Source organism: Lepisosteus platostomus, chromosome 6, assembly GCF_059453375.1.
Source record: "Lepisosteus platostomus isolate fLepPlt1 chromosome 6, fLepPlt1.hap1, whole genome shotgun sequence".
Taxonomy (NCBI): Eukaryota; Metazoa; Chordata; class Actinopteri; order Semionotiformes; family Lepisosteidae; genus Lepisosteus; species Lepisosteus platostomus.
In genome coordinates this window covers 29,625,929-29,643,458 of record NC_142616.1, presented here as the reverse complement: position 1 = coordinate 29,643,458, position 17,530 = coordinate 29,625,929, and the positions used below count along the sequence as shown (strand labels likewise).

Genomic DNA, 17,530 nt, shown 5'->3' with positions numbered 1-17,530 from the left:
CAATTAAATGCTAATTAAATGAAGAAAGATAAAAGGAATGGAAACTACAATACATTAAAGCTGGTTAGTGTCTGAAAAATGGATATTACATTTATAAATAGTAAAGCATATCAACCTTTCATTGAAAAAGGAAATCAGCAGAATGAACATTTATATACAGTATATAGCTTCCTCATATAGCACAGACTTCACAAAAATCTCCAGACATTCTAACAAGCAAGAACCAGTAATTGCTTTCAATACTGTCCATATCGTGTGCAGGAAATGAAGACAAATGTGTAAATAGTTTTGATGTGATAAAGCTATGCAATGTCTTATGGAGATGAAAGACAAGTAAGACAGAAGGTATAGTTAGGATCAGAGGGAAATATATTATTTTTTTAAATTTCACAATTTCAAAAATTTCTAACATGCTTTGATGTTAATCTGCCATCAAGGTAAGGAGTCTTTGTTGTTAAGATCATCAATGTCCCCAACTTGTCTTGTTCAATGAGCATTTAAAGTTGATAAGGGCTTTCCTAGAGACATTTGTAGAATAAATCAGCTATCGATTGTGGACCAGTACTCATTTGTCGCATAATCAGTCTTGGCAGAATTCTCCGTACATGACTAGACATCATGAATTACAAAACCACAGCACCACATAAAGAAACCTGCAAAAATACCATTACTTTTCAAGCTGCAGTCTTTAAAAAATAGGATGCCAAAAACTTGACCTGGACAAAAGAGCATTTGTAATGTAATTTTTATGATGCAATCATAAACAATGAACATTTTGACTGTGCCGTCTTGCTCTCTGGTAAACACAATTCCTTTATTATCAGTTCTGAACTTTTGTATGTTACATTTGAGATACTGCAGATTCTGTCCAGTGCATTTACAAATTAAACATCAAGTAGATATTAAAAGGATGTTAAAGGATGTAAAGTATTTGTGAAAATATTTTTTTCTTTGCTTCACCTCCTTTTCCTTTTCTTCGGCTGCGAAATGTATTCAAATTTGCTACTTTTAATTTGTAACTGTTTTTCAAATTCACCTACTACAGCACTAGTGCATTATTCTCATTTTCTATGTTTTTTTATTAAGGTTCATCCAGGTCATTTTTTGCACTTCCCCCATTTTCAATGAAATATTTACAATAAATTATTTGTAGTGTGTTTCCATTTCTTCCATTATATGCAAAATAACTTCACACTTTAAATGCTTTAATTATAATAATAATAATAATTGCTTACACTTATATAGCGCTTTTCTGGACACTCCACTCAAAGCGCTTTACAGGTAATGGGGACTCCCCTCCACCACCACCAATGTGCAGCATCCACCTGGATGATGCGACGGCAGCCATAGTGCGCCAGAACGCTCACCACACATCAGCTATCAGTGGGGAGGAGAGCAGAGTAATGTAGCCAATTCATAGAGGGGGATTATTAGGAGGCCATGATTAGTAAGGGCCAATTGGAAATTTGGCCAGGACACCAGGGTTACACCCCTACTCTTTTCGAGAAGCGCCCTGGGATTTTTAATGACCACAGAGAGTCAGGACCTCGGTTTTACATCTCATCCGAAGGATGGCGCCTGTTTACAGTATAGTGTCCCCGTCACTATACTGGGGCATTAGGACCCACATGGACCGCAGGGTGAGCGCCCCCCGCTGGCCCCACTAACACCTCTTCCAGCAGCAACCTTAGTTTTTCCCAGGAGGTCTCCCATCCAGGTACTGACCAGGCTCACACCTGCTTAGCTTCAGTGGGTTGCCAGTTGTGAGTTGCAGGGTGATATGGCTGCTGGCGTAATTTATGCTGAGTTATAAGCCTTAGTTCCCTTTGTTGGTGGAACTAGTGGCTTTTATTTGCATACTTATTTCAAGAATGTACCACTCTACTGTATTAGAAATCAGAAATGCATTTTTAATTTACCTACATAACAAAAACAAAATAAAGCAATAAAAAAGTATTAAAAAGGGGCAAAAGGAGCTCTGCTAGATAGAAATTGTAGAACTGTCATTGTTAATCTAGTCTATGAGACAACGAAGGATTATTGCCTGATTTGTATCTGGCTAAATGCACTTCTTTATTGCTTAGCCTAACATAATAGATTAGACAGAACACGTAAATAGACTGGAAAAATGCAAAAGTATGTGAGAAGGTAAGTTTATGTTGTCTTCTCTTGCCAGGAATCTGAAATTGCAAATGGAAAAGTATTGATTTCTGCTCAGTGCTGCTTCTATAAAATTTCAGTTGCGTGTTGTACAATGATTATTCAAATATTTCATTTGTGTCTACTTTCTCTTTCCTGAGTAGTTGTGGTCTGTGATATTTCCTGAACGTATTTGAGCATACATGTTAATTCAGACCTCAGATATTATATTTCTCACATTTGTTGAGGAATGCCAATGCCATGCATTTTGCCAAAGTATTCTTTTTTGTTCTTGAAAACTGCCTGCTTGGCCCATTGCCTCTGCTCTTAATCGTTCATAAGATCCTGCAATTGACTTCACTCTGTTCATGTCAGGCAAACACATTTTACGTAACACACCACACCAACTCAGCTCTTTGAAAAGTGCAATCCATCATCTCAAGCTCTAGGTTTCCGATTAGCCCCTAGGACATGCTTAATCACAATAGGCTTGTAATGCATACAGTATATGGTTTGAGCAGCCCAGCCATTCCAAGACATCTTTTAGCCTGTGTTGAAGTTGTATTCAGTAGTTCCTGACAGCTCTCGATTGTGCAGACAACCTCTGCAGACAACCTCTGCACATTATCTTGCCAAAAAGGATGGCGTAATAGAATACATAAATAATCCGGATGATTTTCTTCCCCACTTGCTTAATTCAGCTCAGCAATGACAGTAAAAAACAGAAGCCGACAGGCCCAGTTAATTCTGCATGATGAAAATGAGAGCCGGGGCACTTGCAGGAGCAACACATCAATGAACTACTTCACATCAATATTTTTGGCAAGCTGTGCTGTTGATTCCTTTAAGGAAATATTTTTGAATATCTTGGAAAGGTCGTTAAGAATATTGGGATGATAGGACATTGCAAAGGTCCTGTCAACAGAAAATTCCTTTGTCCCTAATGAAAAGGCCTTATATAAGAAATAATGGTTCATGCTACTTCATTTGCAGTACAGTACATTGCAAACAGTACTATTAGTCCCTCTATTTGCTATATTGTACTACCCTAGTTTTGCTTTCTCTGGGACTTGTTGTAGTGTTGACTTCTAATTTTTTTGTTTTATCACCAAACACGATGGGTGCATTACTTGAATTTTTTCCAATGCTTTAAAACATGACCACCTAGGACAAGTTAAACAAAGGTACTAAATAAAGGTACTGTAAATAATAAGACCTTGACATTTCGCTAAGGAGGAATCCTAAAGCACCATGAAAGAATACAGGTTAACGACTGGATGCCTACTTTTCCTATATTAACAAACTAAGAACAAAAGGGGTTACATATATACGTATCATATAAAAAGGGGGATCCAGGGGCCTCTTTTGTCTTTCTCTTCCATTGAGATGTCAGTAGGAGCAGCTAGCTAAATCCTGTTTTAACTTTTATTTTTTATCCCTTACAAACTGCAACATTTACAACCAGAGACCTCAATATCCTTTCTCCTTTCATTGAAAGACAAAAACCAGACCTGCATTTTTACCATTTATTCACATTTTTATCTTTAAGAAACAACACTGTGACTTCAGCAAAACCTTAAAGAAATAAAAAAGAGCACTTGGAATAAATAGCTGAAACTTTTTCATTTAAAGCCACACATGCCAAAGAAGTCAAAGCTGACATTTATTACACAATAGAATACAAATCCTGAGTGACTGCTGCAATTTCTCCAGGAGTAACTAAGACCGTTTTCAAGAGCAAAGGAATGAGTTGCCTTTTCTTCTTGGTAATTATTTTGATCACCAAAGATTACTGAAGAAAATTGCTTTTTTCTCCAGCACTGTGAACAAAAGGACTGGATAAAAAAAATCTAATGAGGGGTATTATAGTATGGTATGACATACAAGGAAAATTAATAAGATATCCTTGTGATACATGGTGAAAGAATTGATCTTTTTACTTGATTAAAGTTTGGACTTAACGTTAATGTCAGGGGTTTAATACAGTATACACTGTTTACATATTGTATGTAATATATTCCCAAGACACTGATGGCTGAAAGATGCAGGCTACAGTATAGGATTAATGAACAAAACTACTTTTTTTCTTTTCTGGGATTGCTCTTGATGTGTACTACTGTTCACAATGACTGTGAAGTACTGATTGGTATGTATTCTTTTAGAGAAATTTTACAGTGCTGACCTTTTAAAGTCTCAGACTCAAGCAGCTTAGAAATGTTTGGCACAGGTCCCCTTTGAGAACTAGCAAGAAAAAGATGCAGTATGACTCTGAATGGAAGATAAAACAAACACAAAATGCAAAAAAGTGAAATGTCTAGACATCAATAGAAAAAACACTTTCTTATGTTCATGAATGTATGAACCCAAGCAAAAAAAGTTCCATCAAAGCTCGGGAGTCAGAGAATTCAGGAATGCCAGCAACAGCATGGACTTTGGGAAAAGTGAATCCAACTACCAACTTTCTGCTGGCATTCCAGCAAACACTCCCAGTTCATAATACACAAACTGTATTTAAATGCCCAACCGATTTCTTTGCTGTCGGCTAAACAATTGGCACAGATATGTAAATAAATCAGAGACCCATGTATATCCTGGTGCTTTGTAATTATAAATGTTGAAAAGATGATGGAATGCAAACTGTATGGCATTTATGTCAGTGAGAGATTAATTTTACTAATAGTTTACATATAACACGCTTGCATAAAAATAGGAGAACATCATTCAAGCATAGCTCTTTCTACTTTTGGTGACTAATATGCTCTTTGCATATATCATATATAATTGATCAATTATAGAAGAATTAATTGGGTTAATGGCTATGGGGAGGTTTTGTCATTGATCACTTATGGTGATGTTCTTCAAACTTCCCCGTTTCCATATTTGTTTTAATATTTTAATATTTTATAATAAATATTTCCATATTTATCAAACACTAATGCAATGTTCTCCTTATTCTTCCTCTCAAATAAACCTTTAGTAAGAAAACACAATCTTTTAAATTATGTTGAATTACTCTTCAACCACAAGAACTGGATTGTGATTTTTCTATATTGTACCTTATATTCCCTGCCCCTGGAGAGCAAACCTAATCTTAATCTACACTTGCTTCATTAAGTGATACTGTAGTAACATTGAGCTCACTATGGCATTAACCTGTTTACTCATCCCAAGAGTTAATTCAAACCTCAGCCTACCTGTCAGTCCCAAATTCCAAATTCAGTACATGGCTGAGTTTTAGTTGCATTCAACCTTTGGACATTTTCTTGTTTGATGTGTGCAGGAAATGTCTTTAGATGCACACCATGTGACCTCTGCTTAATTCCTATGGAGACCCATTCCCACAGAAGATGAAAGCTCAAGACTGAGCCTTTGTATCAGGCTCTTCAACAGGCTCAATCTCTCTTTTATTGTTTTGCTAGAATCACAATTGGCTGCCCTTTTTAAAGTATTTTCAAATACTTTGTTTTGTCACAAATATGCACAGCCCACAAAATGTTAATTAATTTAATAACGTATTATTATAACAACAACAACAACAACAACAACAACAACAACAACAACAACAACAATAATAATAATAACAACAACTTTATGTTCTGTTGTTCATCATGTATAAAGCCTTTTTTAATTATGTCACACTGGTGAACTAAAACTTGGAGCTGCTAGACCAGCATTTCCAGTGTGTGATATCGGAGGTCTGGCTGGCAATTGACAGAACTGGAATTACCGGAAGACAAATTTCCTTGGTTAAAAACATCATTGAAATTGTTTTTCGTGTAATAAACGGTACTTCTGTTGTTACAAGATAGATTTTAATGGAGAAACCATTACTGTGAATACTGTGGAGCGGATGTGAAATAGACTTATTTTAATTGCCATACTATTTTCTGGAAACAATAACAATTCAAAGGACAGAAACAGTAGCCAAAAGACTTTCACCTTGGGATTTTTCAGGAAATAAGTAACTACAGTATCTGCATAGAATCAAGACTGGGCAAATAGCCTTCTGTTATTTAGAGCCTGTCCTAATCCAATAGAAATTATGTTGTAAATAGTTTGTGAGGACACATTTTCATTGCTTTGTTAATCTGTTATTCCAAAAATATTAGCAAATGTAGACTTTTCTAAATTCTTACTTTTGCAATTCAACACCCTTGATTATAATGTTTCTAAATTGTGATTAATGTGTGGTACCATAATTAGTACATCTCTGCTTAATACATATTCTTAAGTATATTATTTATGCGTGACTTTACTGACTAGACCTACATGTCCTGGTTGTAATGTAATGAAAATGCTATGTAAAATTGATGCTATACAAATGTGGGACACTACGGTATTTGCAGTTCTATAGTGTTAGAAAAAAATATACTTACAATCTAAAAGCAAATGTGGCTGTTAAACTGTAATGTTTTGCTTACATTTTTGAGTAAAAAATGCACCTTGAATTAGTGAAACAATCAGAATGAGAAGGAATGAAAGGTGGTTTTAAGGTGAAAACATGACAAGCACATCCTACTCATACAAGATGTATTCAGAATGGTAAACAATAACATTTATAGTACATTAATTCAGCCTACTGTCACAGCTATAAAAAGGTCTGTTGCCTACCCAATTAGTTTTCATTTTCTTACATGCATTTTCCCCCTTTTCTGTAAAGAAGAAATGCAAATACTTCCAATGATTTTGTGTTCAATTTCATAGAACTTGTTCTTCCAATTTTGGAACACAGCAATAAAGTCAGTTTGCTGAACTCAAGCCATTTACCGTGCTTCAATGTGAGTTTTCTTATTGGTGCATTTTTTAATGGAAACGTAGGGCAATTTAAAAAGAAGAAATTGCAATATAAAAATTAGTGAATTAAGTGACTAACCTGTAAGCAGGTATTAATCCCATAGTAATTAATTAGCCTACACAATAACCTACAGTATGACTAGTACTAAATCTAGAACCTAACCAGTACCAAAAATGCTCCTATACCGTATGTGGCAGTTGGGTTGGGAGAGTGGCTTTGTTCTCGGGTTAAGGAGGCTGTACTGATTTACCATATCCAGACCAAGAGATTACATGTCTTTTCTACCTTTCTATACAATTCGTTTGTACCCATATCAATGAACTCCTGTAATCTGTGAATCAGATGGTCTTTCTTTAATAATTACACACTGTTGTATTGTGTCTTTCATCCGCCCAAGCCTGAGGAAAACGCAACGACCCAAGATGCCATGCAAACCAAAACTACAAGTTTCTGTCATTTCTTCCAGCCTGAGCACCAAGTGAAGAGACGTGACAAAAAAAGGAAGCAGAGACAGGCATAGGTGAATCTTGTTCTATCCTGGAGGAATGGCAATCAATGCTGTGGAGAAAACCGTGAGAATAATACTGTATGTGGTCATTCCCCTGCATCTCCATCAAGGTCTGAAAATGCATGCCTCTGCCAAGTTCTTGATTAGACTAAAGTAATTACTGTGGATGTGCTGCATGAGTTCATGTATACCAACTGAAAGACAAAAAAGAACCTTTTCAAAATAGGTCAAACAAATGAATTTGTTTGTTTGATTAATTTGTTCGATATAAATTAATCAGGAGTAACATCTGAAAACCGTAGGCCTCTTATCAGCTTCCTATGACATTGTTTTTAACAAACAGTGTTGTTCAGGCATCCATAATTATTGATCCATAATTATTCTGCATATAATAAAATAAATTATTTATGCCCTGTAATAGATTATCATAATATTAAGAGAATATTCCTAACTTGGTAGAAACCAACTAAATCTATTGATTGGTAGATAATCAATTAATTGGAACCAACTTTTACTATTGATTAGTAGATTGAATTAAATGTTTAATTGATTATTAAAAAGAATAACGTTTTTCTTAATTCATGAAATATTTTATTAATAGATACTTCAGTGTTAATAATTGTTACAGATGCCTTCTTAACAAATTGTTAATGATATCACATTTTTACTAATTAGTCATGACAACTTATTTTATGGTAACATTACATTAAAAATGAAAATACATGTATTTACCTTCACTTTAAAACTTACATAGGTCAAGGAGAAAAAATCAGTTACAATCAACCATATGTTTATAAATAATAAATTGAGGAATTCAGTATAAATATGTTTTGAAAAGATTTGCAATTCAGAGAGATTTCACAGAGGTTTGTTTTGCAAATCAAGGAGGCACTATCAGGTGAATTCACTCAGACTCAGAATGTAATATTTAGAAGCTGATACATTAAATATGAGAACTGTGTGATAACTGTCTATTATTTGTGGAGAACTAGAGTTCATTTATTATTTAAAACTCTCAAAGTGCTGGAAAAAAGCTTGTAAATCACACAGCAAAAGAATGCCCATGAATAAATCAGAGACTCATCTCTATCCTGGTGTTTTATAACTATGTAAATTACATAGGAGACCCAATATAGTCAGTATGTGGGAGGCAGAGATTTATATTATGAATGGATTTACTGACGATTCACAATACAGCTACAATTAATAGTGTTTGAGGGAGATTTTTCTGTTTCTGCTCTCTTCGGAGTCTCAGAATTCCTGACTCTAGGGAAGTTCTGGGGAACCTGTGACTCTCAGGTCCCTTGGAGACAGTAACATTGGGCTCCAAGGAATTCCAAAATTATTCAATTGATTATTTTGTTGACATTATGTTAAATAAAACGTTTTTCAAGTAAGCTCATTCCTAAAAAATCCGTTAATGAATGAAAAATAATCATGTTTGTCAGTTGTGGCCTTGATTTAGAATGATGAATGTAACAGGTTGCCCCATCGGCATTGCTGTGTTGTCACACCCAGTAGCACAGGGCTTTATGTTTTCAGGCTTTTGGTGCAACCATACTTAACTGTAATATTCATTTACAGTTGAGTATTTTCTAATTTAGACATACTGTATATGGAATTTTTTTCTCTAAAACTTCACTAAATCAGTTTTACAGTTATGTACTATAGATTATTAAATAAATAGACCACTTAGTTAACTGAGATTTTGGATGGAGCAAAAATCAGAAGACTGTAGGCCCTCTGGAAAAAAGACTGAGCCACATGATTCAAATTACTGTAGCTGTATAATTGTCCTTAGATCTGTAGAGAAGTGTCACTTTCTTCCACTTAATTAAATAATTAAACCAATTTAACAGGTGAGGCCTTGCACAGATGGAAAACTGAAAAACCTTGTAACCCTCCTGTACTTTAAGTTTGACATTTGTGACCTAAAAGGCTCTCTTGCTGAATCATTCTTGCTGAGTCATTAACAAACCAAAGTGTATTAATGTTAGTATGATATCCAGGGAAAGTAAGAACCAGTGCAGAAGTACAAAAAGCAACTTTTTTGCAGAAAATAGTTTGGACAAATTCATCAATTAATAACTGTCTGTGCTGGGTATGCATTTCATCGTCTGTGCCCTCTGTACCATCTCTGAAATAGCACTCCGCGTGCTGCATAATTATGAACGTTCTTTTAAGGTTATTTGAAATTGTAATGAGAAACACATTTCATGAAGCTGCCCTTCCAGCATTCCTGCAGCTTGAAGTTTGCAGAACTTGAGACTGAATATATTATACTTCCATGGAATGTGCTCTTCCAGCACCACCTCTAGGGCAGTAGACCTACTGTACCTCATGATAAATGAACAAAAAAATTATCATATATGCATCCAGCCCAAAAATAAAATAAAATCAAAACTATTCGTTCTACTTCACCATAGTTTATATGAATTTGAAATTTACATGGTTATGTTAGTTTGTTATTCGTGCATCCAGGAGTATCGTACTACTCCTTAAATTGAAGAGTACTGTAAAGGGACTCCAGTTACAGTCTTGTTTTTCAATCATCTACTGATCAGTCTCTCAGGAAAACAGACTACCGAAGACACAAATAATCTGACTTTTATCCATGTGACTGTAGGCTCAGCTCTCGCTCTGTATTGTACACATTCCCACACATCTTACACTCCTTTCAATTGAAGAATTTAGTGCAGGTGATACTCAGTGCACAGTGATTTGTTTTGGACCTTCTCTCAGACTCAGGTACTGAATTACAGTTACATTTTCAGCCATAGATTTATTGTAGAATATGTTTAGAATGGTGCGCAACAAAAGAAACCTGTGACCTTGAAAGGAAAAACTGGAAATGAACTTAAATTTAATTTTAAAAAATCAGAAAAATGTTTTTAATACAGGATGTACAATACACATTCACAGACATACTGACATATAGGAAACAAATGTCTGTGTCTAATCTTAACTGACTCATCTTGCCTGTAGGACTTTCTTTCCAGCAGGACTACTCTGTACATTATGCTTTAAAGGTTATCTAATATATCATTTACTGCCCTGGACAAATGGGATTTTTTAATGGATGAAAATTGGGGAAAGTAATGTTATGTCTACTTGAAAATGTCATTTTCCTTCTCAAAGGTAATGAATAAACCTGGTCGCATTTTCCTGTAAGAAATTACATATCCACATCAAACGTCTTTTTTTGTGATGTACTGGACACACAAGTAATTTAAATATACAGGAAATGTAATTGTAGGACTTGTAAGAATAAGGGGTGAAGAGTTCAGCCCGGAGTCGCACAGCAGGCTGTAAAGCAGACGACTTGGAGCTGAGTGCCGTTTTGGTTGGTAGCTCATTATTTCTTCTTTAAAATATAAAGGCTGTTTATTTAATCACGACAAGGACCTGGCTCTCTCAAAGTGTTTCTACAGCATGTCACTGAGGTTATTAACTGGCCACGCACAGTAGGTAGTTTGATTTTCACACATCAGTGAAGTATAGATCACAGGACATGGCCAAAAAAAAACCCACCAGATGTGGCATGATAATTTGACACCCAACTAAAGGCTGATTAGTTTGCAACACTAGTTTACAATACTGTAGGTATGTGAATATATGTAAATCCTTTAATATACAGTAGAAGGAATGAAAGTTCTATACAATATGTATCTCAGTACTTTCTAACCCTGCAATAATTGAATAATTGAATTGAATAAGTCAGCTTGGTTTTTGATAAACTAACTCTGCAATATTTTTGTGTGTACACTGCATCAGAGAAATGTGTTTTCTTCTCATGTTTACAAAATGTCAACAGTAAGAGCATTTTACATTCCAGCAGTGGATCACGTTCAACTTCAAGTAGCTCTATTCTTATTGTGCTCTCAAAAGTTGCTATATGTTGCTCTCAAAAGTTGATATATAGTATAATGTGTGTGCAAAACCTTTATCCCATGGGATTTATAGGGCAACTTCTGCAACAACATTTTGTCAGTCAGTATACCCTCAGGAAAATATTACATTTCTTGTGATAAATCTTGATGTGTAAGCTAAATGTACAATGGATGATTCATGTTATATTGTATTGCAATCTTACTGCAGTCAAAGGAGATTTAGGCATTTTATAATTGCAGATGTTCCCATGTAACAAGTGAATTATGTTGCACATTTATTTTTGACAGCTATGAACTAAATACATTAAGCAGACAAAGGAAATGTGCAACAGATATAACATCATGTTGACTGGGTTTGCTTTTCATGGCTTGCCTGATTTATTCAAAAGATCACTGGATGGTTAAAAGTCAAAATCATTTGCAGAGGAATATCGTTGTCTACTCTCACCCATGCTGCTCAGAGATTAATTGACAGTGAGGATCCCTTTGAAGATATTTTTGCATAAAGGTGTTGACAGCAAGGCTCTTTATTGCACTGTCCACACCAGGTGGAAGAAGATGCTCTTCCTGTGGGAATAGTGTGTAAAACATCAGTCCCTGTTGTTGCTAGAGATTTCCTTTTCAAAAGGTAAGATTATTGTAAGATTATTCACTGTAGATCTTACAAATGAAATAATCTTAAGTTTTTTGTGTTTTTGCCAAATACTGTACAGTTTAATTATTTAGTTTAATATTGTTTGAGATTAATAAAAGCTTCAGTAAAGCTCTAACCTTCAGAAAAAAGTTTAGTATTTTGTAAATGACTGTCCCTCAATCATTGAATCCTAGACTGGAAATACACTAAATATCATTAGTTTTTCTTCCAGCACATCTCTATACTTTTCCATTTACTTATACTTTAGCAAGCTCAGTCCAAATTTATAACTGAATGACAGAGACAGATGCAAAGCGGGCTATAGTGCAAGACTCAACTGAGCATTGATCATCACACAAATGTTAAAAATGTCCAACATCATTCAATAGGCTAGAAGATTTCATCAAGAATAATGGAGATCACACTGGGTACATAAAGCGATTCTTCTTGCGATCCAGCAAAGATAGTTCTAATACTGTGAAAACACCCACTGACAGCTACTGGCCTGAAGAAATGGCAAACGCCCCAGTCGTCCTGTGAGAAATAGATGAACAAGTGAATGCTGCTTTAATGTACCTATTCTAATGTGCAGGATGTCAACCCAGACCAGATGCTTCATATTTCACAGTGGAGCAAAACCTGCTTCTTAAAGCACTTTGACATTCATTTATCTTCATATGAGCATTTCCAGAATAAAAAATAGGTTGCTTTACAAAAACAGAATTGAGCTTCTATGAGCTCAGTGCTGCTAATGCTGTAGGTCAGAGTGATAAAGAAAAGTTTAAGCAAATTTTAACAAGCATACTGTTTGCATTATTTGGATATTGCGCTAGATGTACTGAAATACAAATAATTTTGAATAGCATATTTGTTTCAAACAAACCACAATCATGTGTAGCTTTATTGAAGCATAACAATACTACACATACTTTCACTATGAGCAGAGCACAATGTTAACATACAGTGTTTCACAAAAGGCCTTTATATCACCAAAATTCATGGGCAATTACCATTCTCTACCTACTTGTTTTGCCAGTAATGTAATTGTTGTTTTTATAGGGTATTCTTTCTCTCTTTTGCTAAAATAATAAAATCAAAATATTTTCCTATATGCATTTCTTTTTCAAAATTACTCTATTAGTACAGTACATGAACAAGGTTGCATTTCCATTTTATATATACATTTATAAATAACAATACACAGTTCAAAAGTTCATTTACAGCCTTTCATGCTTTTCCCATAGAAAATCTGATCACAAAAGCATGCCACAGTATATGATTGTATTAATTTTTAATGAAGAAAATTAAACATCTGTAAATTCAATAAAGAATGCTCAATTCCGTTGGAGCCAGTCTCCTGAAGTAATGTATTTAAACAATGCTTACTAAATCCATTCTTTCTTATTACACAGGCAGTGCCTGCATAAAATGTAAACTGAGATTTGTGTTTTAGTCAACTTAGCAACAATTCTCATTTCTAACAAAACTCATTGCTATGGTCAAACAGCTTAGCACCTACAGATTTTTGCACACTATCATACAAACAAAATGAAGGTCATGCTCATTAGATATGCTTATTGCACCATAACCACTAGTATTGGCTGTGAAAGTCTCTAAATCACAAATAGCTCTATCTAAATATTCTTGCACCGGGTCGATACAGCAAGAAAGCCATTACATTTTCAGAAAAGTATGGTTATGAACTTTTTAAGAGATGAAGAACGAGGCAGGAATTGGTCTGAAAATCCAAAATGCTTATGACAAGAATGGGATATGGAGAACATTACTACCCCGAGTTCTCAAAATTAAGGATGAGAAAAGGTGTTTCACACAAATATATGAAGAGCTGCCTCTTTTCCGTGGCTTACCTCTAACTGTGCAGTTACTAAGGATGGAACGTGAAGGTGCAGAAATGACATTTAGAAACGATATTTAGAAAAACTATTCCTTTTTTGTAGGAAGTGTTCAAGGACAACAAACATCCCTCTATTATTGTGTCTGTTCACTTACTGTAAATGCAATGTTCATTCTGGAAGATGGCTGAAGTGCAGAATTCCATGATATCAAAGTGGTTATGAAACTGAATTTCTAGACTGTTTTAGTTGTGCCAGACCTTTATAGAGGGAAAAATGCATTCATTGCCAGTTTCTGAGTTTCCCCCATTTTAGTTAATTGATTTGTTTATGATTAAATCTCCTGCTTTTTACCAGCATTTACACTAAGAAGCAACAGTTCTTATGTGTAACCATCCCATCCACAAAGGATTAGAGTTTTTGTGACCTTTTATTATCCCTATATTGTGTTTTATATTATGACTGAGCAAAAGACATCTGAAGAAATAGACCAAGCCTGTATTTGTCAGCCAGTTGCTATGGACAACAAGAATCTTTCCAAAGGAGAATGGGAATATGTTGTGTCTTATTTTCCACTCTCTCAGAGATGAGAAGTAAGAATATGCCTTATACTGAAAACACAACAGAATTAGTTTTGGTAGCTGTAATAGAGATGGATGATTATTGATGATAGTAAACCTATACGCTACATTACAAAAATATATGCATGCAGTATTTCTTTTATAATTGCATGTAAAGGGAATGTTATTTTTTTTCAGTCATAAAAAAATCCTAGACTTTTTTAAAATGACTGAGTAAAACAAAAAAAAAGATCTTTCTGTTTCTTTCATCAAACAATGCATGAACCCACCTTTATTGTACTTACTTTAATCTTCTCTTGTGCAAGTCAGTTTGAAATGATAAAAAATACATAATTTCTCTGAAATACTGCAGTTAAAATTTCAAATAAATAATCATTTATTTCCTTCTACCTCACTATGTTGAGATCACAGGACCACAGAAACAGCTCTCCACCATTATATTAAACAAAATCCCTCTCACTTAAAATCACACTGTAAGATCCAAAAAAACATTAATGGAGGCACATAAATGAAATTACCTTTTTATGCTTGCAGTCTGTCTAAAGTCACACAGATGTGTTTATTTAAAATTTGCATAGCTTAATAGCAAGTACTCATTTTGAAATTAATATACAGAGACAGGTAAGTCAAGCATTGGTATGATTTTGTCTTTGATTTTCTTTCTTTTCATTTTATTTTGGATATTTAATCTCATGTCATACTTGCTATTAAAAAAATGTTTTGGCTATGAATAATACATTTTAATGTGCGTGATTATGGGGTTAAGGCAGTGACAGGCAACCATGGGCAAATCATTAAATGGTTACAAATAAACACATAGATGCCATGCATCACAAAATGAAGAAAGTTGAATGTGTTTTGCATTATCTGGCAGCAGTCATTCCCCAGAGAGTCTTTGACATCTTAACTCCAATATTCTGCTTCCCTTATATCGTCTTGCACAAGGTGTGAGAGGAATTGTAAAGTTCCTGCTACTCTTGTTAGCAGTTTCCAGGTAAAGTCTGTTTCCTGGTGTCATCCCATTAGTGTAGTAAATGAAAATGTGCATGAACAGACATTTTCAGCAGTGGATCAGTTTTCATGATGTCAGCGTAAACTGCAAGAATATTGAACATGGCTTTATGATGTACTCTAAAGCAGTGTTTTCTGTTTATGCAACTGGTGCACCTGTCACATATTAAAATACATTAGCATGTTTTTTGGGGTTATTGCAGTTGTAAATTACCATGATCAAGTTGGTGTGGTTTTGGGATTATTAATCAGTCTGTTACCCGATGTGACTTTCGGAAAGTGATATGTTCTGTTCTTCTTTTATGTTGGGATCTCCTCCTTGTGGATGTGGCCTTTTAACCACAGAGAAATGGTTATAATCAGGTCAGGTCAGCACAATGAAAAGAAAACAAACGAGAAAAAAAAACTTGCTGTGACATTAATGTTAATGTAAGATCAGTATGCATCATTTTGGAAAGTGAAGTAATCCTTAATACTACCAAGAAACCTTAGATATGATACAATTATGCAAAACTGTACTTTTTCCTGGAAATCTACTATAGATTGAATGCTACAAGTTAAAAATGAGCGTCCTGTTCATTGGAATGTTTAAGTGCTAGAAGTCCATTGAGCTGCTGCGATAGTCATACTGGCCCCTCAGTCAGCCCCTCCAAAGGGAGGCTTGTTGCATTGTCGGTAGATGGAGCCTCTTCCTCTGGAGCATCGTTGGGCGAAGCCACAAGGCTGGCATAAGGCAGGTGGCACTCCAAATGAAGGAAGGGCGGGTAGTGCTGCCGGTAGCAGATATAGGCAAAGAGCAGGCCAATCACCCCGCCCACAAAGGCATCTGCAAAACAACACTGCACTGTCACTAACACTACTTTAAAACAGCCCGATTTAATCTTTAGAGTAACACTAGGTGACCATTGCCTGCAATGACATCATCTGAACAACAACACTGCGCCATCATAGCCTTTGACATCATCTGCCTAGGAGCACCATTTCATCACTGTGCTTGATAGTGTGCAAGAACATAGCTGTAAAATCAAATGTAAAAGACTGCACAGAAGTCAAGATCAATGTTAACCTTCATTGTTTTTATATCAACATTGGATTTCTGTTGTCCATACTTGAGTATACACTGTACGTAAACAGTCACAAATCACGATTTGACCTGAATCATGACCTTGAAAGATCAAAATATTAAGTATTATAACAAATTCAAACTGCTCCTCATTGTTTTGTTTTAGTCTCAATTTGTAGTCTTATTAATATTTAATCTTACTCTTACAAAAATAAAGGCCAGTTTCATGAAGTGTTTCTGTGTTTTACTTGAGCAATAACAGCTGTATCACACTTCCTCAGGGAAGAAACAAGTTGTACCTTTTCTTGCTTAATTATGAATTAAACTAGCACTGTTGTTGCTGCTAGCTGCTAGGCACTAAGAAGCAACAGTTCTTATGTGTGAGCACTGGGAATCTGAAACATTCATCTATTTTGCTACAATAACCAACTGCCTCAAAGGACTTCACATCAGATATATGCACACACCAGTTCAGTGTCACTCACATTATTTATTCTTAAATGCTTTAGAGGACGTTTTATTCAGATACAGCTACACAATCTCAGGGTGTAAGTACTCTGTCAAAAACACTCTGATTCGCTTATTCTAATTACTATAGCCCAGCTGTACAGTAACTATGCAGGTCACTGGAGCATGGCTGGAGGAATAATTTGCACAGAAGAGCAGACAAGCAGCCATGCAGTAACTGTCGAGGCTGTCCCCAGCCCTACTTGTCCAACAAACCTCCCCATCTCTCTTAACACGCCAGCAGAGGAACTAGTTGTTTTATAAAGCTGCTATTGTTACAATCACAGATACAATTACTGTTTATGAAAAGTAAGACAAATATAAATATGTCCCCATGATGTTAATTTTGATCAGATTTAATGGACAATGTTTGCTATATTTGATAATGAATCTACAGGCTAAATAAAAGCACATAACAGATTAAGTAGTTTTGTCTTTCTGATACTGTTCAAAAGTGGTCAATTGTAGAGTAAACTAGTCATTTAAATAGTCAAGTTATATTCTACTCTCCAATAGAGAGAATATTCTGGAGTATTCTGGACATAACTA

General features: G+C 35.1%; 1 protein-coding gene across 2 annotated transcripts in view; it reads right to left on the bottom strand.

The window, feature by feature from the left end:
- plpp4 (phospholipid phosphatase 4) overlaps positions 1-17,530 on the bottom strand; it is a 71,828-nt gene that overhangs the window by 11,829 nt on the left and 42,469 nt on the right. The window contains exon 7 of one of the 2 annotated variants that reach the window (XM_088635241.1): positions 12,834-16,237. The exons of the other annotated variant lie outside the window; for it this stretch is intronic. Coding sequence (XP_088491367.1) covers positions 16,035-16,237 — 203 coding nt within the window. The 3' untranslated portion in view covers positions 12,834-16,034. Of the gene's footprint in view, positions 1-12,833; positions 16,238-17,530 lie in introns of those variants that run through there. 2 annotated transcript variants of the gene reach the window in all.